General features: G+C 45.7%; 1 protein-coding gene across 7 annotated transcripts in view; it reads right to left on the reverse strand.

Moving 5' to 3' along the window:
• The window catches only part of LOC142578445 (uncharacterized), a 63,374-nt gene that overhangs the window by 11,757 nt on the left and 27,679 nt on the right, over positions 1–23,938 (reverse strand). The window contains exons 4-7 of one of the 7 annotated variants that reach the window (XM_075687867.1): positions 20,409–20,617; positions 19,990–20,076; positions 16,623–17,324; positions 2,282–2,509 (exon numbers count right to left, since the gene is read on the reverse strand). In XM_075687867.1, coding sequence (XP_075543982.1) covers positions 2,282–2,509; positions 16,623–17,324; positions 19,990–20,076; positions 20,409–20,617 — 1,226 coding nt within the window. The remainder of the gene's footprint in view (positions 1–2,281; positions 2,510–16,622; positions 17,325–19,989; positions 20,077–20,408; positions 20,618–23,938) is intronic. The other 6 variants (XM_075687830.1, XM_075687834.1, XM_075687842.1 and 3 more) reach the window with 6 other exon arrangements.

Consider the following 23,938-nt stretch of genomic DNA (forward strand, 5'->3'; position numbering starts at 1 on the left):
ATCCCACTGGCTCTCCCTACCAGTTGCGCCACTGACGTCGTGGACTTTCCCTTGCGTGACATTATCTTACTTCATGGCGCCCCACGACAGCTGCTTACTGACCGTGGTCGTAACTTCCTCTCGAAAGTTATCGCCGACATTGAGCATTCCTGCTCCATTCAACACAAGCTGACTACCTCATACCATCCTCAAACTAATGGCCTGACAGAGTGGTTAAACCGTACTCTTACCGATATGCTGTCCAAGTACGTTTCCAAGGATCACCACGACTGGGACATTGCCCTTCCTTACGTCACATTTGCGTACAATTCTTCCCGGCACGACACCGCCGGATTTTCTCCGTTTTATCTATTGTACGGTCGCGAACCGACCTTGCGCCTAGACACGACACTTCCTCCTGCTGCGATCTCAACAAGCGAGTACGCGCGCGACGCCATCGCCCTCGCCGACCATGCACGCCAGCTTGCCCGTACTCGACTGACGGCCTCGCAAACCACTCAGCAGCGTCAGTACAACGCCCGCCACCGTGACGTACAGTTTTCGCCTGGTGCGCTCGTGCTCCTGTGGTCGCCCTCTCGTCACGTCGGACTTTCAGAGAAGCTCCTTTCGCGATACACAGGGCCCTACCGCGTGCTGCGCCAGGTGACGCCTGTGACGTACGAAATTGCTCCTGTGCGTTCAACCTCGTGCTCTACTCTGGCTTCTAGTGATGTGCACGTCAGTAGGCTCAAGGCCTACCACACTGCTTCCGAGTCCGGCGTTTAGTCGCTCCGGGACGGCGCTTTTGCCGCCGGAGGTAGTGCTACGGAACAGTATTTGCGATGACAAAGGGGCGAGCAGGGTGAAGACGACGACGACGACGACGACGATTAGAGGCTAGCGCGGGCTGTTGCCTCTTGGCCAAGTGCAGCGTATTGCCTTGTAAATATACTTGTATATAGCTTTTCGTTGGCGTCTTCCTACGTAACAATATTATTAGCGATCGTCAAGGAGTACCCGACACATTTTAAAACGAATAATGTACTGCCGTAGATATCACCTTTTGTATCCACTACACTGTCACTATAAACTTCTGTCCACTTTCGATGAAACACTCGATATATTCAGTGGTTGTAATGTCATGATAATAATTAAGTGCTACGGCATTGTTCCAATCAATTTTAAAGGGGCCATATATTTTGGCTTGCCTGCACTGTTCTACTTTACATGCCCTTCTCTTTTCATTCCCTCCTCCCGAAAGAGTAGGCAGGCGTACCCCTCTCGGTGGCAGTTGTCAGCTTGCTCTCTCCCTGTTTTTTTTTTGTGCTTGTATGTTTCCATGTCTAATAATAATAATAATAATAATAATAATAATAATAATAATAATAATAATAATAATAATAATAATAATAATAATAATAATAATAATAATAATAATAATCCAGTATTCAGATATCGCGAAAACAAAGTGCTAAAAAACTGACAACCCAGTTTCAAGTCGGCCCAGGTTTAAAGGCTGCCTACCCTAAGCGATGTCTTGTTGGCTGAGTTCCCGCCTCCCAGCTTCGTTTCAAAAATAATTATCTTGGTCTGAAGGCAATTCTTTGCCTTCAGAGTTTTTCACGCATTTTGCGTACTGCAAACGAGTGCTTAGCGAACTAATTCCTCACGACAGCGCAACGTGTTTTGGTTTTCGATTTTTTTTCTTCTTTTGTCCAGCAATAGGTTACTCGTCGCATCTGCATAACATGCGAAGGAATCATGATAACTTAATGAATTGAATAAATTCGCTATTTAATTAGTAACCTCAGTTGGCGCGTTATTATTGCTAACCGAAGCCAGCAAGCGCACATTTTCATTAACCAAGAATACCGAGGCAATCACCAGCTCCGAGATATCTGCAACATTGCCACTGCTTTTGCGGCAAATGAGCTCGAAGATGCTGTAGTGTTACTTGAGGGCAAGTACGTAATGCACGCGTCAACCCAATCTATCGCGTGTTCGCATTCGTTTTAGGCTCGTCTAAAGTTAATTTTAACAACGAGAGAATGCTTAGAGGTCAAGCATTTATCACACTCACCCAACTGAAATGCACGGAACGGTGACAAATTTTCTCGCCACGCACACCGCTTTGTATAAAGCGACCTTCATTGTCGACTTTTTCGTACAATGAGACGCTTTCTTTGTTTTTATTTTTTTCGCGCTTTCTCTTATCTTAGAACAGAGCGTCATGAAGACGCCGTCGACAAACAACTGACTCTTTGCTTTTTCTGACTCGCGACACGTGTGTGTACACGCATACCTGGACGAGGAAGTCGCCGGGCCGGATGCGCCCGTCTCTCGAGGCCAGGCTCCCCGCGTAGACGGCCTTGACGACAGGTGCATTGGGCGTGTCGCGGGCGTCAGGATCGCAGTCGCGGAGGCTGAAGCCCAGCTTGGTGTGCCAGCCGCGATGCAGCTTCACGGCGACGCACTCGATCTGCACATTCGCGATACGGACACCTCGATCCTGCACATGCGCCCTGGTAATCTGTTGGAGGTGAAAGACGCGCCCGCCGCTGCGACACTTGGTTTACTGCGCGCAGACTCGTTAAGCCCGGGCACGCACGGCCACTGCGATCTTTCGCCGCGCCTCCGTTCGGCTCAAGTCTTCTGTTGCAAACAAGAAAGCTCGGAATCATGTCTCTCTAGTGGAAACAGCTGATATACCACGTGTCGTCACCGGCGTCACGAGACGACAGCAAGTTCTTAATATAGGCGGAAAAATAGAGGAGTCATTTTTTTTTTTTTCGCACCCCTTTCTTCCTGGGGAGAGGTGTGCTTTGGTAGAGCGCTTGTCGGAGCGCACTCCAATTGCGCGCCCGTGTACCGTATTGTCAATGCGGCGGAGATACGAGACATTGGTGCCGGTCTTTTGCATGCAGCGATGATTGCAAAAGCTTTTACGGTTATCCTCGCATTACCAGATGCTTCAGTAGAACTTGAATAGGATTCTCTGGCATAGTGCGCTTGGCTGGAAGAGAGCGTTCCCTATTGCAGCTACGATAAGACTTTCGGTTTGGACTTTATGCAGCATTCTAGACTAGTCAGATTAACAATATAGAAAACGCACGCTTTTCGTGTATAAATCCCTAAAGATAAAGGTTCACACCTTGATACTGCGCCGCTTCGAGAATCTTCGAGAATAATTTAAGCCGAGGGCAAGCGCATATTTATGCGGAAAATAAAGCAGCAGTTCCGGAGTCTGGGCACAGCAAAGGTTCTTTCGCTCATACAGAAAAAAAGTTAACTATGTAGGAAGACAAAATGAGCTACTTGCAGATAAAGCCCTGCATGTGGTTGCGCATTAGCATCCGGGTCATTCGTAAAATTTGGCCCCGCGTGCACTTATCCCCTGAAGAAAGCTCCGACACAAGAGCACATTCAGAACAGGAATCACACCGTTAGTTGCGAATTTCAACCCGCAGAAAGTGATAGAAAAACCGTGCTTTCTGTTCGTCGAAGAGCGCTACAGTCCCTCGGCTCCCTGGTCAAAATGGCGTTGGTTCGGCTCGACTGTTCAGAGACATTAGCCAATCGCCAAATTGCGTTTCTTCTTTTACGACATCCTTGCTAAAATAAGCGCTCCGAAGGCTCCGGTGTCGCTCCGAGCTACTATATTGAGGACCACTTTGCTGAAAGCCACGGGAAAACATTCGACAGAGATGTGCCTTGTTGCAAACGATCGAGAAGGTTATCCGCACTTCGGCAACTCTTCCCGGCGTAACGGTCACGGCCTGGTCACTATGAGCGATCATGAAATTATGAAGTACATCTGCATCTCGACATCTTGCTCCTGGGAAAGAAAGAAAGAAAGCGAAAAAGAATAACAACAACTTGACTGTCTCTGAAACGCCGGGTTGTCGTTAATTTTTTATTAGTGAGGGTTTCTTTTTATTACTTTTTTCATTCAGCTTGCTAAAAACTACGCTGACTCGCTGTGTTGGCGATGCTCAGCTCGAGGTCGCGGGTTCGATTTCCCGTCACGGCGGCCACCTTCCGATGGAGGTGGAATGCAAGAAACACTCGTGTATAGCAGATGATCATCTTTAAGTTGTGCAGAGTTTTAAAAAATCACTTCTGGCAGATATGATAATTTCATTCCTTGAGCGGGAATATTTAAAGAGGCGTACATTACTTGCACGAGAAATGGAAACGCAGTCATCTGATTAACAACCTTCACTAATTAATTTATTAATTATTTATTTTACGCACACATTGCAATTTACAAATTGTAGCCGGTGAGTTTGCAAGGCGTATCCACTCAGAATCAATTTTCAGGATGACAACAATTTCGAGAGACTCATTGCCAAAGCGTGCAACGAAATACATGGGCGTTCATGTTACTTTTGTGCTGCAATGAATGAAAGAGAGTTTCGTTAAAAAGTAAGCGGAACAACAGTGCATCTTGAAACCCGTGCCACCCTTAAAATTTGTTCCTAGTGGATATGACTCGCAAACTCACCGGCTACAATTGGTAAATTGCAATATGTGCGTAAAGCAAGAAATTAATTAGCGAATTTTCCTTCAATTAGTTGATTTTATGTTTTGATTTTTTCGTGCAAGTAACGTCCGCATTTCTCAATATTCCAGTTCAAGGGATGAAATTATGCCATCTGCCATAAGTGATTTTTAAAAATTCTGTAAAGCTTGAAAGTGACCACGCGAATACTGTGCTTTGGGCGCACACTAAAGAACCCCCAGCCGGTAAAAATTAATTTGGAACCCTCCACTACGGCGTGCCTCATAAGCCACTATGTAAGTTGCGGACGACAAACCCCCCCAATTCGATTAATTAATCGACGCTGGTCATCGACTGGGCTATCCTGGTTTCACAGACGACGGCGTCTGAACGACGTTCGTGACCCCGGCACGATCACCGAGAAGCAGCATAATTATGCGGGAGGCGTCGGAAACGCGAAGGACACGTACGCAGGCCGGAGGCATTCCGCTAGAATACGGTGTCCTTGCGAAGAATGTTCTGCAAGCTGAGAAGCGGAGCCGCACGAGAACCGGCTACAGCCATTGTCTAAGAACGGGCGACACGAGCTACAGGAATGCCGCGATGACTTTGGACGCTGAAGAGGAAAGAAGAGCTGTTCAGGAAAAAAGCGGGCAGCCTCGACAAGCGAAGACAGCAGAGCACATGTTTTCTTTCTTTCTTTCTTTCTCACTATATTTTGCCTTCCAGAGGTTATGTCTATCGCGAGTGTAGCGGTGGACAATTCGAATCTAGTGCCAGCCTCTTTATTCAACTTTCTTTCAATCTTCAAATTTATTTCGCATTGTCCTTCTTTTCTATAGCAGAAGAGAATTGCGAGAGCAGGAACAAAAAGCTGCACAACCGCAGCTTGACGAGGTTCCTGTCCCCTTTCTTTGACAACCAGTTGCAGCATATATAAACAGAATGTCACAAATAGAATGTGTTAAATATGTACCAAAACAAACTGACATTATACATACATCCATATTCACATCAGAGCATACATAACATCTATATACATTCACAACTGTGCAAATACTTATCCACACCTACCTAACATATATACATATTTACATCTATGCATGTAGGCATACATCCATATCCAAAAAAAAAGAAAAAAAAAAGAATCATGCACAAATGATAAGCAACATCTGTAAAAATAAACGCTAGAATAATACCAACAATTTTACTCAGTATGTAACGGCAACGTCCTGCAGAACATAAAAAGATATGCGGAACGAGAGAAAAGCGAGATTTGGAACATGGCAAAAATTTTCAGACCTTCTAATTTAGAAAAATTGACTTTTATTAATTAAATTTGATTTCAGTGCCTTTCTCGTAATAGCGTTTAGTTCGGTATGGCAAGCATATTTTCGAAATATCTGTTCTTGGCATTTCTCATAAATTTATTGAAACAGTTTCTGTATATTTTAAATGAAGTCCGCAGGATCCCTAGTCTTCAGAAACTTTGCATACAAATAATTTTTTTCGCGGATCATTCTGAGGCATTCATCAGTAAGCCATGGTTTCCTTTTTTTTCGATTTTCTTTTCTTTTTTTTTGTACGGGAAACAACCTTCGTAAACGTTTAAAAGTGCATGAATAAATATATTATACGCTTGATCTGCGTCTTCTATGCAGTCAAGTACAGAGCTGAAATCTATTCTTTTTATTTCCGTGCGAAAATTCGCTAGAGTTTTCTGGTTAATTGCTTGAGTCTGAAATGGCTCAGAACGATGAGACTTCCAAAATTCGCGATTCACGTTATAAATCATGTACACGGGCGAGTGATCTCCTATGTTTCCTTCAATTACACCAGAGTGCACATAGTCGTCCGAGCTATTTGTGATAAACAATCAAGCATGCTTTCGGAGTTGGTACAGATTCATGTGGGTGCCGCAGTTACGTTTCCACAGCAAAAAGAATCAAGAACAATATGCAAACTTCGCAAATTCGGTGTATTTACTAAAAGGTTAATAAGCCGCCAATGACAAGTTGCAAGTGATTGGTGCTGATAAGGTGCAACAATCTTTCAAGAAACGCGAAAAACTCTCAATGTCGCCGCTAAGGGGACGATGCACAACAGTGAAAACACACTTTTGTGATTCCAGACTTAACACTTCGCAATCTGTTGTCAATGCAGAGTAAGCTGGAAGCATGCTACATTAAATTTGCTCATATACAAGCTGCAATACAGCCCCGCCACACCTATCAGAACGGTTAAAATAGCAGGTTTGGAAAGCAGGAATTCGAAACGCTTCCTCGTCTGACCGATACCATGTTTCCGTAATCATTACATTGTGAAATTGAAACGGGAAGTCACCGAGAAGCGCGACCAACTCGTTATGTTCGTGGCTAGCCGACAATGCGTTACAGTGAAGAAATGAAAGGTAATCGTGCGAATTCGGCTTTATGACGCCTCTTGGTGAAACCATTCCCATGGCGCAACATAAGCACACAGATCAAGGAAATCTTTATGTACATCTGTCTACTCGCACATCTTTTGTCACATCTGCCTCGCAAACAATTCGAATTACATTGGATGTTTTCGTTTTCCGTGGAAAGATTTTACCGCCCTTCACTCAAACAAAACGCCAGTTCAGTTCCCGTTTCTTTAGCAATGGCCATGCCAAGAAGTTCCTTTAGCTGCGGACAAAGATGCTCATTTACAAATATGGCTTGCCGCTTGTCAAATCCTGGGTCACCGGAATTAATTATAGCCTTCCGTGCTTTCTCAAGCACTTTTTCACGCTTGCACGGTGGTTGAAAACAACCACAACGCTTTGTTCCGTGTCTGCCCTTCGTGAAGCGACTCGATGGCCAAATCTCAATGTCTTCCTTCTTAATCGGTTCACCCAGTGTGTCGCCTACTTTGCCTAGCACATTAACTAGTTTTTCAGCTTTCTCATGCGGAATTCCCTTAATTTCGATGTTTTTGTTCCGAGAGTATTGGTCTTGAACAGTGACCTTGAGCGATGTTACATGCAATCGTTTTTCTTTTTTTCAGTGATCCCATTTCCTGTGTAAGTGCCTGTTCTGATGTTTTGAGAGCTACATTTTCTACTTTCCCTTCAGTGCAGTCCTGCTTGAGTGTTTCGAACTCTTTGTTGATAAACTTCCTACTACATGCCTGTCTTTACAAGTTCCCGGCTTCAATTCCGCAATTGCGGCACGCGCCCTGAAATTACAATTTAAATTTAAGTAGTGGAACATCACTAGTTAGCTAACTGAACATTGCAATATTTTTTTCTTGGAGCCTTGCGTTTTCACAAAAAAAGAATCGAGAGAAAGGAACAGTCTTAAAGAAACCTCGAGCGGTTCGCCTGACTGCTCGCATACATAGCATGCTGGTCTATATAAATATCATGATGTATTAAATCAAACACGCCCCCCCCCCCCAGAACAGGCTACACTCAACAACATACACAGCCGGGTACATATCCAAAGGTAATCACAGAATCTAATCTCAGTGGGACCTGTACAGCCACCTGTTTTTTTTTTCCTGATTAACGCAGGAATAAAAAGCGGTACATGGGGTATGGTGGTGTATATTTGTTATCGACGCAGTCTCTAAAGAATAGAAAAGCAAGACAAAGAAATGGTACACGCATACTTTGAACCGCGGCACCGCACAAAGCTGCGACAAGAAACCAAAAACGTTGTAGCCTATACACAGCAACGGCTCCTATACGCCTCCACAGTGCATTCGGGTACAGCAGAATGACGAATGCAGAATTAAGAATGACGAATGATGATGCACGACCACATTAATCTCTGCAAGCTCTTTGAGCTCCTACTGCCTTCTGCCAATATGAAAGCTGTGGATGACGGTAGCTCCAGAGCTGAACTGTCTCGTATCTTCTCGCGACCTGCCAGGTTTTTGAAACAATTGATTAGTTTGTACAACCCAGAGCTCTTGTGAGACGCCGTAGGCTCCGATGACTGCGGTTCAATTTCGATGACATGGGTCTCCTTAGCGTTCCAAAAAATCTAAGTATGTGGGCAGTTTTGCATTCCACCTTCGTCTGAGTGCAGCTGCCTTGTTCAGGAATTGAAACCACGACCTTGGTGTGTACATACAGTACGAGAACCCTATAGCCGCCGAGCCAACGTGGCGAGCGCTGCCGCTTGCTATAGTGAAAAGATGAGACAAGACAGGCTCCCCCAGCGTGGATACGGCGTCTTTCTAGTCCAGAGAAGTTGGAACTGTACATACGGCGCTGAGGGAAGGAGGACGAGCATGTCAGGGGATGCATTCGCTACATGGGTTTCCAGCCACGATAAATTCTAATAACTTCAATTGAATAAATACAAAGGGATACTATTTATTTCATCATTTCAAACTATAATAGGCCTGTGAGTATAACTTCAATAAAAGCTAACCTAGTCCTTGTCCCACTTCGTATATATTCCACTTCACGACGACCTCATCCGCCAGACGCAGTACATTCCAAATCACACCGATCACCGTCAGAACGTATATGAACTTCTTCAAGCAAGCCTTCTTTTCGTCTTCTTCCATTATTGCTACTCCGTACTTCTCAGGATTGGACCCGCCTTTCCAATAACAAATAACATCACCGATAACAAAGTTTCTCGTGAACGCTAGCTAGCCTTGTATAACCATGCCAAATTGTTGTATAGAGAAACGGGGTGGGAAAGACAATGAGGTTAACCGGAAGAGAAACTGGTTTGCTACCCTTCACTGGGGGAAGGGTAAGGCGAAATGAAAGACGGAAAGAATCATCATCATCATCATCATCATCCTAGTTACGCCCACTGCAGGGCAAAGGCCCCTCCCATACTTCTCCAACTACCTCGGTCATGTACTAATTGTGGCCATGTTGTCCCTGCAAACGTCTTAATGTCATCCGCCCACCTAACTTTCTGCCGCCCCCTGCTACGCTTCCCTTCCCTTGGAATCCAGTCCGTAACCCTTAATGACCATCGGTTATCTTCCCTCCTCATTACATGTCCGGCCCATGCCCATTACTTTTTCTTGATTTCAACTAAGATGTCATTTACCCGCGTTTGTTGCCTCACCCAATCTGCTCTTTTCTTATCCCTTAACCTAACACCCATCATTCTTCTTTCCATAGCTCGTTGCGTCGTCCTCAATTTCAGCAGAACCCTTTTCGTAAGCCTCCAGGTTTCTGCCCCATATGTGAGTACTGGTAACACACAGCTGTTATACACTTTCCTTTTGAGGGATAGTGGCAACCTGCTGTTCATGATTTGAGAATGCCTGCCAAACGCACCCCAGCCCATTCTTATTCTTCTGGTTATTTCAGTCTCATGATCCGGATCCGTGGTCACTACCTGCCCTAAGTAGATGTATTCCCTTACCACTTCCAGTGCCTCGCTACCTATCGTAAACTGCTGTTCTCTTCTGAGACTGTTAAACATTACTTTAGTTTTCTGCAGATTAATTTTCAGACCCACCCTTCTGCTTTGCCTCTCCAGGTCAGTGAGCATGCATTGCAATTGGTCTCCTGAGTTACTAAGCAAGGCAATATCATCAGCGAATCGCAAGTTGCTAAGGTATTCTCCATCAACTTTTATCCCCAATTCTTCCTACTCCAGGTCTCTCAATACCTCCTGTAAACATGCTGTGAATAGCATTGGAGAGATCGTATCTCCCTGTCTGACGCCTTTCTTTATTGGGATTTTGTTGCTTTCTTTGTGGAGGACTACTACGGCTGTGGAGCCGCTATAGATATCTTCCAGTATTTTTACATATGGCTCATCTACACCCTGATTCCGTAATGCCTCCATGACTGCTGAGGTTTCGACTGAATCAAACGCTTTCTCGTAATCAATGAAAGCTATATATAAGGGTTGGTTATATTCTGCACATTTCTCTATCACTTGATTCATAGTGTGAATATGGTCTATTGTTGAGTAGCCTTTACGGAATCCTGCCTGGTCCTTTGGTTGACGGAAGTCTAAGGTGTTCCTGATTCTATTTGCGATTACCTTAGTAAATACTTTGTAGGCAACGGACAGTAAACTGATCGGTCTATAATTTTTCAAGTCTTTGGCGTCCCCTTTCTTATGGATTAGGATTATGTTAGCGTTCTACCAAGATTCCGGTACGCTCGAGGTTATGAGGCATTGCGTATACAGGGTGGCCAGTTTCTCCAGAACAATCTGACCACCATCCTTCAACAAATCTGCTGTTACCTGATCCTCCCCAGCTGCCTTCCCCCTTTGCATAGCTCCTAAGGCTTTCTTTACTTCTTCTGGCGTTACCTGTGGGATTTCGAATTCCTCTAGGCTATTCTCTCTTCCACTATCGTCGTGGGTGCCACTGGTACTGTATAAATCTCTATAGAACTCCTCAGCCACTTGAACTATCTCATCCATATTAGTAATGATATTGCCGGCTTTGTCTCTTAACGCATACATCTGATTCTTGCCAATTCCTAGTTTCTTCTTCACCATTTTTAGGCTTCTTCCATTTCTGAGAGCATGTTCAATTCTATCCATATTATACTTCCTTATGTCAGCTGTCTTACGCTTGTTGATTAACTTCGAAAGTTTTGCCAGTTCTATTCTAGCTGTAGGGTTAGAGGCTTTCATACATTGGCGTTTCTTGATTAGATCTTCCGTCTCCTGCGATAGCTTGCTGGTTTCCTGTCTAACGGCGTTACCACCGACTTCTATTGCGCACTCCTTAATGATGCCCATGAGATTGTCGTTCATTGCTTCAACACTAAGGTCCTCTTCCTGAGTTAAAGCCGAATACCTGTTCTGTAGCTTGATCCGGAATTCCTCTAGTTTCCCTCTTACCGCTAACTCATTGATTGGCTTCTTGTGTACCAGTTTCTTCCGTTCCCTCCTCAAGCCTAGGCTAATTCGAGTTCTTACCATCCTATGGTCACTGCAGCGTACCTTGCCGAGCACGTCTACATCTTGTATGATGCCAGGGTTCGCGCAGAGCATGAAGTCGATTTCATTTCTAGTCTTGACGGACTTGGCTTGACGTGCCTTGACGGACTTGTGGTGTGATGACTTTATAGGCTGGCGTACCAGGACTGTCTGCTCCGAAAGCGGCCGGTCGTCAAGACGGGCCAGCGCAGTCGCGAGTGACTGCCTGTGTATGGGCTGCTATTAGCAAAACTCATTGAGTTTGTATACTGCTGCTTTGTAACCACTCCCTTCTTCTATGCCACATGGCCATGAAGATCATATAAATAAAATAAATAAAAAATAGTTAGCGCCTGCCTGCTAAGCCGTGGTACATTGTGGTCTGGGTTCGATCGCCACTGCCGCCATATGACAAAGCTTGCTCTGTTCAGCAACCGTACGCCTTGCGTTTGCTTCTAATTGATTCAATAGACGAGTGTCTGACCATGAATTCTGCCTCCGGAACTGCTCATTGTGAAGCGAAGAAAAGAGAGAAGGGAAGGCAAGGAGGTGAGCCAGACGCGCATCCTGTTTATAGAGGGAGTTAAGGGGATAAAAAGAGAGCGCTAGCTGAGCGGACACCATCTCATGCTTGGAGTGACCCTCAAGGCAACAATGAATCGTCGCAAGTGTTGCTTGCAACACTCCAGAATGTGATCACTTTGATCCACAGCATCGATCAGAAGGCTGCACAACACGTGAAACATCACGACGTTTTCTAATGACTGGACGATAGCGCACTCGTAAATGGTGGCAGGCGAATAGTCGCAAACGCTGGAGACATCATCCTGCCTCTCCGCAAAGGTTAAATCAAGGCATGAGTGGAACGCTCTTGGTTATGGGCGTGACCGAAGAACCAGAAGTGTCACAACGGGCCAGAGAGACCAGCAGGGGACCGATCCACTCTCGCGGGGACAGGAACTCCTATAAGTCCCTTTCAGAGCTAGACATGGCGCTATGAGCGACACGTTCTTAAAAATTGTACACCTTCCAGCGTGTAACAGTTTTAAGAGAAACACTTTTCAAAGAGTTTACGCGTTTCTTTGGTATTTTACTCCGCCTTCTTAGCCCGGCATGCCTGCCAGAAGAGGACTAGAAGTACGTATTTAAGAAGCAGTGGCGAATAGCGGCAGGCTCTGACCACCCGTCACCGACGGTAAATGTGTTCTGTTTACAGCGGTCCAAGTTTAAAAATCACAACCAAACTTTCATAGCTCACATCGTTTCTATCGGCAGCGTTCCGCATCGCGTGGTGCTCTAAACTGTCCACAAGGGCCGCCATTTAGTCAAAGGAGCACTCCCAACTTGCGTCATTTTTAACCTTGTTTTAACCTGGGTGGCCGTTCGGTGGCAAGCGCATACAAAATGGAGACGATTAGGTGGAGGAATCCCTGGCGTGCTCTTGCAAAGCTTAAATTATGAGCTTTTACGTGCCAAAACAATGATCTGATTATAAGGCACGCCGTGGTGGGGGACTCCGCATTAATTTTGATCGGGCATTAATTTTGATCAGCTGCGGTTCCCTAATGTGCACCTAAATCTAAGTAAACGGGTGTGTTTGCATTTCTCCCCCATCAAAATTCGGTCGCCGTGGCCGGGATTTGATCCCGCACCTCGTGCTTAGCAGCGAAACACCAAAGCGACTAAGCAATCACGGCGTGTCCTTGCAAGGCTGTGTGTGTCTCAAGCTAACGACATCCTCTTCCTCGCCTTTCTTACGTCTACGACTTGCTATGCTCGTCAAAACAGCTAAGAGGGTGCAAACTTCCCGCTTTGACTTCGAAGCACCAATCGCTGATGTAGATAACAAAAAATTAATGGCGACTTAACGGTAAATACTAGAGAAGTGCGTTAACATTACGTTGCGCCTCTTTGAGGTCTCGGATCCATTAATTAAACCGCGTTATAACATTGCAAAGTGCTGTCTATGCATATAAACAACATACAGGGTGTTCAAAGTTAAGCTTTATGGTTCTCTTAAAATTAGCCACTGGGAGCCACGCGAAGGCCACCTGCGCAAATAAGTTATGTGGGCAGGGGGACACAAAGTCAGATGATAATTATTGCTGTCAGCAGCCGAATTAAGTAACATTGAATAATTAACTTTTTGTTGACTGCAGTAAGTGGGTATGTTTGTATTGAAAAGTTAGAGGCAGTCGTCTTTCTACGCAGTATCAGTTGGAAGAATTCTTCTAGCGTGTCTGAGCTCCGAAATATCCGACTCCAAATTTTAATTGTCGTTCGCATGATTACGCATGTAAGAGAGTCAGAATCGGCGCAAAGCTCCTCCCTGATTGGACGCGGCTGTTGCGTGCGGCGTTTAGTCTGACAACGGGGCGGAGGCATTGACAAAGATGATAACTGTCCCCCTTCTCCTCTCGGTATGAGTGAAATGTGTACAGTGCAAATATATGAAGGCATTAGGAACCATAAAAAATGATCTAAACATCTAGAAGAAGCGAACAAGAAAGAAAGAAAGAAAGAAAGAAAGAAAGGAAGGAAGGAAGAAAGAAAAGGGTAACGAAGTTTATGCAGTGTTTAGTAGCGTGAAACACGCATAAGAACCTAAAATGCGATGCAAACAATCAGTACCCATCAGAACACGAGTTTATAGGATACAATCGAATAATGATTTAGGTAAACAGCCTACACAGATACATATCAGATGAAACGGAATGAATTTTATACAATGCCAAGCACATGAAAACACTGTTGAAGTAAATATTCAAGGAAATGTGGGTTAGGACAGGTTCATACACTCTAAAAAGGTTAGAAGCGTTGCATGAAATGATGATGATGATTCCGTAAGCGAGACAATGTTTGCAGGTAGCGAGTTCCATTCGGTAATAGATAAAACTAGAGGCGAATTTTGATAAGCGTTAGTCCTGGCAAATATAGGTTTTAGTTTATGAACATGGTCTGTGCGGGTCGAGATGTGGGGAGCGGGAAGAATATGGGCTCGAGCGAATGCAATGTTGCTGTGGTAAAGGCTATGGAAGAAGGACAACCGTGATAATTTCCTGCGCATGTCAAGTGAAGGGAGATTAAGTAATTTATTTAAGGCGGACACACTTTGATATCGAGAGTATGAAGTTAAGATGAACCGCGCAGCTTTATTTTGAACTGATTCTAGTAGGTTCGTGAGATTAGAGTGATGGGGATGCCAAATTATGGACGCATATTCTAAAGAAGGCCTGATAAAAGAACTGTATGCGCGTAGTCTGGTATCTGTGTTACAAGGTGTAAGTGCCGTTTCAGGTAACCAAGTTTTTTGCATGCTTTTGTGGTGATGTGTTCAATGCGAGCATTGCAGCTTAAATTAGAGGTAAACAGGATACCCAAGTACTTGATTGAAGATACTGAGTCAACAGTAATACCGCGTATTGTATATTGGTCAGAGGTAGGTCGAGTTATCGAAGCAAACTTTACGTGTTTAGTTTTGGCTATGTTAATTTCCCTCTGCCATGTGTCACACCAGTCAGTTAGTTTTGTTAAATCAGACTGCAGCACAGAGATGTCGGCAGGGCAGCTTATTTCATTATACAAGACGCAGTCATCTGCGAAGAGAAGTATTTGTGAGGTAATATTAGTTGCGATGTCATTGATGTATATTAAATATAGCAGTGGCCCAAGGACGGATCCTTAAGGAACTCCCGAAGTGACGTGACTGCGGTTAGAAAAGCAGTTGTTGAGACTGATTACTTGAAATCGGTTCGTTAGGAACTCCTCAATCCATCGCGTCGTGTTGTAGTCAAGCTGTAGGTTTCTAACTTTCAGTTTTAGTCGAGAGAAGCATTTGTTAAATAGCTCAGCGCTATCTTTTGTGTTAAGCACTGCTCCGCTTTCGGAAATCAGTAAGGGAGCAGCGTGACCATCTAATTACCATATATCATGACCATCTAAAGGAAAGAGACAATGAAGCCAGGGAAAGCAAGGAGTAAATTAGCTGTCCTGAAACCTGAAATTGAAATGTAGAAAATAATAAAAGGGAAAAGGGGGAAATGAAAGTGGACGAAAAGATAACTTGCCGCCATTCGGTGCCGCACCCACAACCTCCGGTTACGCGTGTGTTGCACTACGAATATTGTGCTACGAATCTCTCTCTCTCTCTCTCACACACACACACACACACACACACACACACACACACACACACACACACACACACACACACACACACACACACACACACACACACACACACACACACACACACACACACACACACACACACACACACACACACACATATATATATATAATGATCATTTGTTACTTCTATGGAATTTTGAAAAATCGCTTGTTGCGGATATTTCTTGAGCTGGATTATTCAGAGAGGCGCACTTTACCTGAACGAGAAACCAAAACAGATATTTAACTAATTAAAGATACTAAATCAACTTTTTAATTAGTTACTTCACAGCACATTGCAGTTTAGGAATTATGGCCAGTGAGTTTGCATGGCCTATGCGCTTGGAATTAATTTCTAGAACCGCCCCGTATATGTATAAAGGGCGAGGCGGGCGGGGTCGTCTGACTTCCGCCCTCCTCGCCCTTTTATTTTAGTGACAGTTTTGAACTAAAACACATTGATCTCATTAGCAAGGTGTTACCATGCTTGCTGCATCAAAGTAATTATTTGGAGCAATTTTTAAATCGACGAATGTTTAGCAAAATGTCCCCTGCACTAATATAATTGCTCCTTTCGGTACTACACACGGGCACAAAGCTGCAACAACATTCATGCCATTCATTTCATGTCGTGCATATCCAGATACATACCCAGTTATGGAAACGGCTACGTCGGAATCACAGTGGCGTGACATAGATGTCATGTATATCCGGATATATCAGTTAAAAAGACGACTCGGATGGCATCACGACGACGTAAAGGGCAAATAAATAGACTCAAGTGTCCAAAGTATAGGCAAATGACGCTAATCGCATCATCAACAATAACTACACCTACAACTACTTTTTTTTCATTTATTTTACCCTAAAGGACAATTTGGGCATTACATATATAGGGTAGTGGTCACACAATAATTGCTACTACGAAAGTGCGAACAAACATATGTGTAAGGCAAAATTGTATTGCTACTACTACTGCTACTACTACAACCACTACAACAACGACAAAAAATCCGGCCAGCAGAACCCGCCGAATACGGACCGCACAACGGCCTTCTCGTATAGCCAAGACATATACGTACCTCTAACGACGACGCGTCGATAAGCTTGGCCTCGCCCGCCTCGGTGGCCAGCGCTCGGCTGCAGTGGGGCACCCCGGAGTCGTCCGACTCCTCCGTGAGCACCGAGTCTCTCCAGCGTGTGAGGCCGACGTCGTCGTCGTCTCCGAAGCCGCCCGCGAGCATGACGCTGTTGAAGCACGAGCGCACCGCGGCTGTCGAGTCGTGCCTCGCGAGTCCGTTCAGCAGGTCATCATCCAGCGTCGAGCTGCGGTTGTCCGAAGACCTGACGTCCACCGCGAGCGCGCCCACGGACTTGTGGCGCCGACAGTGAGCAGCACCCACCGCAGGCTCGTCGGCATCGTCGCGCGACGGCTTGTCCTCGCGATAGATGCCGTTGTACAAGTCACCAAACACACTTCCGTCGGTCACCACGTCGAAGTCACAGTGTCCGGCCAGGTCACGCGCCGCAGTGACGTCTTGGGGCTCGGTCTGGCCCTTATTACGCAGTCTAGGCCTGGGCAGCGGACAGACGGGCTGCTGCTTCGCGTCGACAGGCGACGATTTCGGCGGCAGTGGGGTCGAGTCGCTCAGTTCGCTCGAGTCGTGCGAGGACGAGGAAGGCCGCGGAATCCTAGTCGTGCACGGAGGATCGTAGCCTCCATTTTTCGGCGCGATCTCGGAGTCGACCGCCCGGCGGCAGTGGTTAAACTGGTCCCGGCTTGCCTGAAACGAACGCCCACGGTGTCAACACGGCAAAGACGAGCGGAAATTCAAGTGAGGCAATCATGAAACCGCGCAACGAAAGAGCGAAAGCCAACACAGCGGAACGGGCGTACTCCTACGCACTACACGATGACGTCGAACCCGCGGTTACACGAGTCGGCAGACGTTGGCTAAGGAAATACTATACTAGTACCTATAGGCGCGAGCATCGCTCGTCAATATACACAAGAGCGGTTGGTCAAAATTTAGTTGTCAGGTTTGCTGCGGCTTCCCCGTTCAGCGGTGAAGCCGCAGAGAAATGCCCTAAGCAACGCAAAATGCACTGACATTGTCCTGAAGATGTCCTGACAATTGATGAAGGGTCGGTGAAACGATTGGGGAGGGGTAGAGCAGGCTATGGGGAGCTGGAGACAGCGTTTTCTGCAATTGTTTGCATTGCTGGAGTTGCCATTGAGCGACAAGAGGCGCCGCTTACAATGTCCGAGTCAAACTATAGCCCTGCGGGAGCTTATGAAAGATGTCGTGGTGTGTGTTGGCGTTACCTTAACAGGGGCGACAAAGGTTACGTCTCATGCCACAACGACCCGATGTAAAGGCAAGCTAAAAAAAGAAAAAGAAAACAAAGAAATCTCTCATTATTGTGCGGCGCTTTTCTGACCCACTTTGCTAGTCACGAAATGCACACACATGCCAAACAACGCCAAATCTTAACGTAGCGGAACAAGACTTCGAAGCGACAATCACCAACGAGTTTGACTATTCCGGCCAAACCAGGAAAAAATAAGCAGAAAGAAAACTAATTAGCTTAACTGTACATTACCAAGTCAATGTTGTATATGAGAAATACACCCTACTGCATGAAGAGCTAATCAAAATTAAACTAGGTTACAGCCGGTGTCCTAAACACGCAGAAATCTCAGCGCACACGGTCTTTGTTATTCTTTCACATCTAGCCTCCACTGAAATACGTGCTAGCTATTGTGCGGCACGAAATGGTTTAAACGCGACGTTTCCGCTCAGCCGTGATGAAATCTCCAGGGCCTCTTGCGATGCAATTTCCTGTACACGTACCGTAGCTGCAGGCTTCTAGCGCCTGCAAAACGTCGTTTAAGGTCCACCGTAAGTACTTTGTTTTTCTCGACAGGGAAGCTTCTCTATAATTCATGAAGCTGTGCAACAAAAGCCAAGACAGCGGAAACGGGTCTGCACCGTATACGCTAACGGCGACGTTGGACACACGCTTCCAATTTATTTATTTATTTATTTATTTATTTATTTATTTATTTATTTATTTATTTGCAGCAGCAGCTGCTGCTAACTTGATTAAAAACAACCCTGCTTCGTATTCTCTAGTAGGATACTTCGACACCCGCCTGTTAAACTATACAGTAGAAATGAAATAAGCACGGGTGCTCTGACATAATTTGCTTTAAATTCTGCAGGAGTTTCATAGTCTTCGACGGCCAACACGTCAAGGGCCTATATAATATATGCTTTGCAGCGTGACCGTTTTTCACGGCCTCATTTCCTCTGCTCTGTTACTCTGATATCAAAGATCACACGAAGAAATCTACAAACGACTTCTCCAAATTATTGCAGTAAATGCTGTCTGTCGCCTGCTTGTGTTACAGCAGGCGAGAGCATATTTTATATATATCGTAATTTTGGCACGAATCTTATTGGCCATACTGATAACACTAAGAACTCAAGTTTTTATTTTGCCACGTTTAAAAATGATGATATTCTTTTATAATAACAATTTGGTATGTTATAGTGTGGTGCAGTGCAGTGTAGTATAGTACGCTATGGAATTACACATTAGTATAAAGCGTAGCACAGCGGCGCTACTATACTGTACTATAATATACTATATCATAGCATAATTCTGCATACTACAAGATGGATGCGGCTGCAGTTGCATTCATTGGAGCATTGGAGCTGACATTTAGATCAGAATCAGGATCAGGTTGCAGCGGCAGATCAGGCACGCAGGAGACCTACGAGGTTGTCACAGCGAGCACTTTTTCATTTCCACACAACACAGTTAGTCGTTATTCCTCAGCCCATGTGCTGCAGCCTAAGCGCCTTTTCCTGCGTAGCTTCAAGGAATAACTATTTCCAAGATGGACTGCTGCGTCATGTGGCTTATTTCATAGAAGCCATATGAGGCGTCGGTACCGTTAGGGAGCGAGAATGTGTCTGCACTGACTTCGCTATTATTTAGAACGGGTATAGTTGACGTACAGTGAAGCTGTACACTACCAGTTGAAAGCGTGAATCACCTTTAAGCAATAATAGTGTCCCCTTTGGAAAGCAGAACATATATTTTGGTGGGTGGCACTTGGGAAACAACTATCGCAAAACACGAAGGAAACATAGTAAACGACTAGCACGCTCGTCGTGTATTGTGTTTGCTTCGTGTATCGTGACACTATTTTGCACACACTTTTCCCCATCACAACTCGCCGAAGTTACATGCAGCCAACTAGAACTTTTTTTTTTCTTCTTGCGTTGTTAAAAAGCAGAAGATTTCGTCTTCTGCTTTTTCTGCGACCAACACTTATTTCCTCAATAAATTCCTAGAGAATATTTTGCGAGAAAGCTCGCATACACTTCCGTTTGCTTACTGCTGCTCTCATTTGCTTTAGCCAAATATACTACTCACCGACAAGTCACTATTTTGCTCGGACTGCTGTCTGTAGACGGTAAGAGTCACCAAGCCGGAAGCAGCCCTCAGTATCTCTAAAGCTTGCTGCAAAAAGATTTTAATTAAAAAAAATCTTCTACACTCACAACAAATGGCATCCTTTGTAATTGCGCTTGATGTAACACGGCGTACGATCAAAGTCAACCTAATCGCAAGCCTTAAAACTGGTTGTCGAAAAACCCGTTACACAAACACGCACTCACACACTCACGCAAACACGTACGCACACGCGCGATTGGAAGGGCCAAGAGAAAGAGACAGTCATTGGGTAATGAGCGACGTGCTTACGCCACAGGGACGACCGGATCGCAAGTGATCCATTGGCATCGAGCTAAGCTCTGGCGCATGTGTATACGTAATAAGGTCTGTATACCAACCGCAGTGCTCTTGCCGAGCAGGCGGACACCATTGACTTTGAGGATGACGTCGCCCGTTCGGAGGCGACCGCAGAGCTGCGCCGGCTGTCCTGGGTAAAGTTCGTGGACCCGCACAGAGCCAGTCTCAGCGGAACCGCCACAATCCTTCAGTATGCCGAGGCCAAGGCCGCCGCCCGGAGCCTTGCGCAGCGCCACCGTGAACACCTTGGCTGCGCAGGCCGTAGACATCGTGCCCGTCCGTTAACATCGCAGCGCGAACACTTTCATGTGGCGCTATGCACTGGCCGTCGCGACGGTGTCCAAGAGTAAGCAACAATACCAAGCCAGAACGTATCTGTATAGCTGGTCTCTTATGGCTTGCAAAGGGTGCCAGAGTACACGAAGGACAAAAGGAGACGGCAGTTAGATGATCACAAGGCGCCTTGCGATGGAGACGGGGTATAACTGAGGCACAATTATCCCTCCTCGCAATAACTGACATTAATAGGCGTGTTTCTAGAATCCCCATCGAATACAGGGCGTTCTTTCTTCGTTTAACTGAAGATGATTTCTTAGAACTAACGTGCACTAGGTAGCTCGATTCTGCTTTCGCAGCGAGTTCTTATGGTCAGGCGGACGTAACTTGCATGACAGATTACAATCAATTAGATCATTACAAAGAAACCACTAATCAAAATTTAATTACTGCGTTTATAGCTCACATTTCTGTTGTAGAATTCAAGCCTGTCCATGCTATTTTGCTATCAACAACCGGTTATTTATCAAAGCTCTCCATTATTCTTCAAAAATAAGAAAAAGAAAAAGAGCACTGTCTTATTTTTATCGCAAACGCCTTTCACCGCAATCGCACATTCTGTGCACATACGTCCTCCGCGTATAGATTCGGTTGTTCTGCCGCACTCACCCATATTTAATTAATATTTGGGGTTTTACGTGCCAAAACCACTTTCTGATTATGAGGCACGCCGTAGTGGAGGACTCCGGAAATTTTGACCACCTGGGGTTCTTTAACGCACCCATATTTACCAGCTCTCTTTAAGAGTGGTGGCGCGAAATTCATTGCATGCCTCCGTGCACTTCCCGCAGAGGTAAAAATTGCATTCGCGCATGCATATGCAAAGTATGTATGGACACCGTGCGAAACATGCATGGTAAGCTAAGCATCGATTGGCACATGTGGCACAGCTGCACGTCGGGCACAGACACCCTTGTACATTTAGAGAGAGCTGTCTCCGTACTGATGACGTCAATGGGCAGTGCTTCTGCATGCGTGCGCGTCAGTAGCATATGGTGCCGTCACAAAGCGGTGGAATACAGTACCCACGGTTCACGCGCCACTAGACGCTGGGGCGGGTAGCTATAGGGTGCTAACAGCTGCTGCACTGCAACCGCGTTTGATGTTTAAACACTCCAGCCCAACACGTCTTCCATCGCCTTTTGCGATAAGCAGCTATACAGTGCTTACGGCTGACACTCGTATACAACTGGAGTGCGCGTGCCGTGACGGCCCAACCCCTCGCGGTGATACGATGGCACGCATTCCCTCAGCGAACACGTGCTCTGAAACAATCGTCGTTGAGGCTTCCGGTTCTGCTCTGGTTTCGTGCTCCGCAATGATGTCCTTTTCTGCCGCTGTTCTTTCATTTTCACTCCGACTAAAAAAACATGAAATTGTTCTTTTCCTTCTTTTTACACTATCTTGGAATTTATATGCTACAGCCGTCTTTTGGCGCAACGGACCTTCTCGGAAAGTCATGCGCGCCCCCAGCGGCAGACCGATGATGATCCAGGATGAAAGTGCTCCGGCTCCGCTATCGTCTGTTTCCGCCGTGTATTCGCTTGGCCGTTGTGACGGGCGCAAGCAACGTCAAGCGTTTTCTTTCTGTTTTAGGTCGGCGAGTGCTGTGAAAACTTCCTGAATTTTTCTCATATGTACAAATATTCGCTCATCGCGCTTCAAAGCTCGAAAAATCATGTAGGCCAGCACTTTTCACCTTGCCTGTTACTCAGAGCAAACGTCAGCAAGAGTCTTACACAGGAACGTGCGTTTCCGCCTTAAAATTGCGGAAGAGTCATTTTGCCCTTACCGCAGCTCCGTTCTTGCTCAAATTTTGCAGAAGCATCGCATTTTTCCCCCCCTGGATCATTCAAAGCAACACTTGGCGTTGTTGCTTGCCTAGTTTGTTAAGAACTGCAAATTTGCTTCATCTGCGCCTATCGGATGCAGCCCCTAGCAATTGTTGCATTTGAGCAATCAAATGTCGAAGGCTTCTTTCTGTCGTATAGCAGACTGCGAAAGTGACATTACAGGTATGTTTCAAATAGGCAGCTGACAGGAGCGCAGACGAACACATATAAGCAGTTCCTTTTCTTGACAAGCTTGACTAGTATTTGCAGAAAGATTTGTATGCCTAAATAATGTCTAAAATACACCGACAATGCCACATCATCAATCTGCAGTAAGGCAGAGCATGGCCTTCGAGGTACTCGTCCAATAATTGCTAGGCGGTGCATCTCAGAGGCGCAGATGAATATTCAGCTGATGCTTTTTTTTTTCTTCTTAACAAACTAGGCAAGTAACAACATGTGTTACAATGAACGATCCATGCTATAAAAATAGGACATTTCTGCAAAATAGTCACAAATTCGGAGCTGCGGCAGACAGACAGACAGACAATGAACTTTTATTCAGGTCCTGAGGGACTAGCCGGTGGAGACCCGTTGGGGCCCCCGGCTCGCCGCTGGCTGCTCCCATGTCGGAATCGGGAGGCCAAGCCTCTCCGCTCTTTCACGGGCCCTCTGGACGGCCATGGACTGGAGCTTAAGTTGCGTGCTAGATATGGCCTCGTCCCAGTCCCGTTCGCTGGTGAGGGACGTATCCCGTAACGCAGGACACTGCCAGAGCATATGAGGTAGAGTGCTAACCTCCCCACAATCCGGGCACTGTCGGTTAATTTCTGGATAAATCCTGCTTAAGAAACTTCGCGAGGGATATGACCTCGTCTGAAGCATCCTAAGCGTGATCGATTGTGATCTGCATAGATTTAGCTGCGGCAAGCGCAAAATTCTTTCTTTACGAGTGTGTGTTCCATAATGGCTGATCTAAGCCTCGCCGCAATACAGATATGTATTGTTAGTGAGATCACTTAGCACGTGAAGATAAAAATAATACCGCCCAACGGAAGCCTCAAGACCTCAGATTACGATAAAGCGGATGGCGCAGGATCTCAGGTGTGGTCCTTGGATTGCGGCTGCCAGAGCGTGCCAGGGGGTGTTCGCGTGCAAGATCGGCTGTCCGCGATTCTTACTTCTCCCAACAATACACTGTGTACACTTGACTACATTTCAAAATGTACATGCGGCGGAACTACATAAGCCCCTTACGGCGACGTCTTCTTTCTTAAGGTCTTGTTGTTGTTGCCTATCGAACATTTCGGGGTACACAGCACCTTCGCCTGCCACTTTTTCTTTTTCTGCGGCATCGTTAAGGCAGTAAAATAATTGTAAAATGCTTGCCGAAGGCTGTGCAG

The sequence above is a fragment of the Dermacentor variabilis genome, chromosome 1, assembly GCF_050947875.1.
Source record: "Dermacentor variabilis isolate Ectoservices chromosome 1, ASM5094787v1, whole genome shotgun sequence".
Taxonomy (NCBI): Eukaryota; Metazoa; Arthropoda; class Arachnida; order Ixodida; family Ixodidae; genus Dermacentor; species Dermacentor variabilis.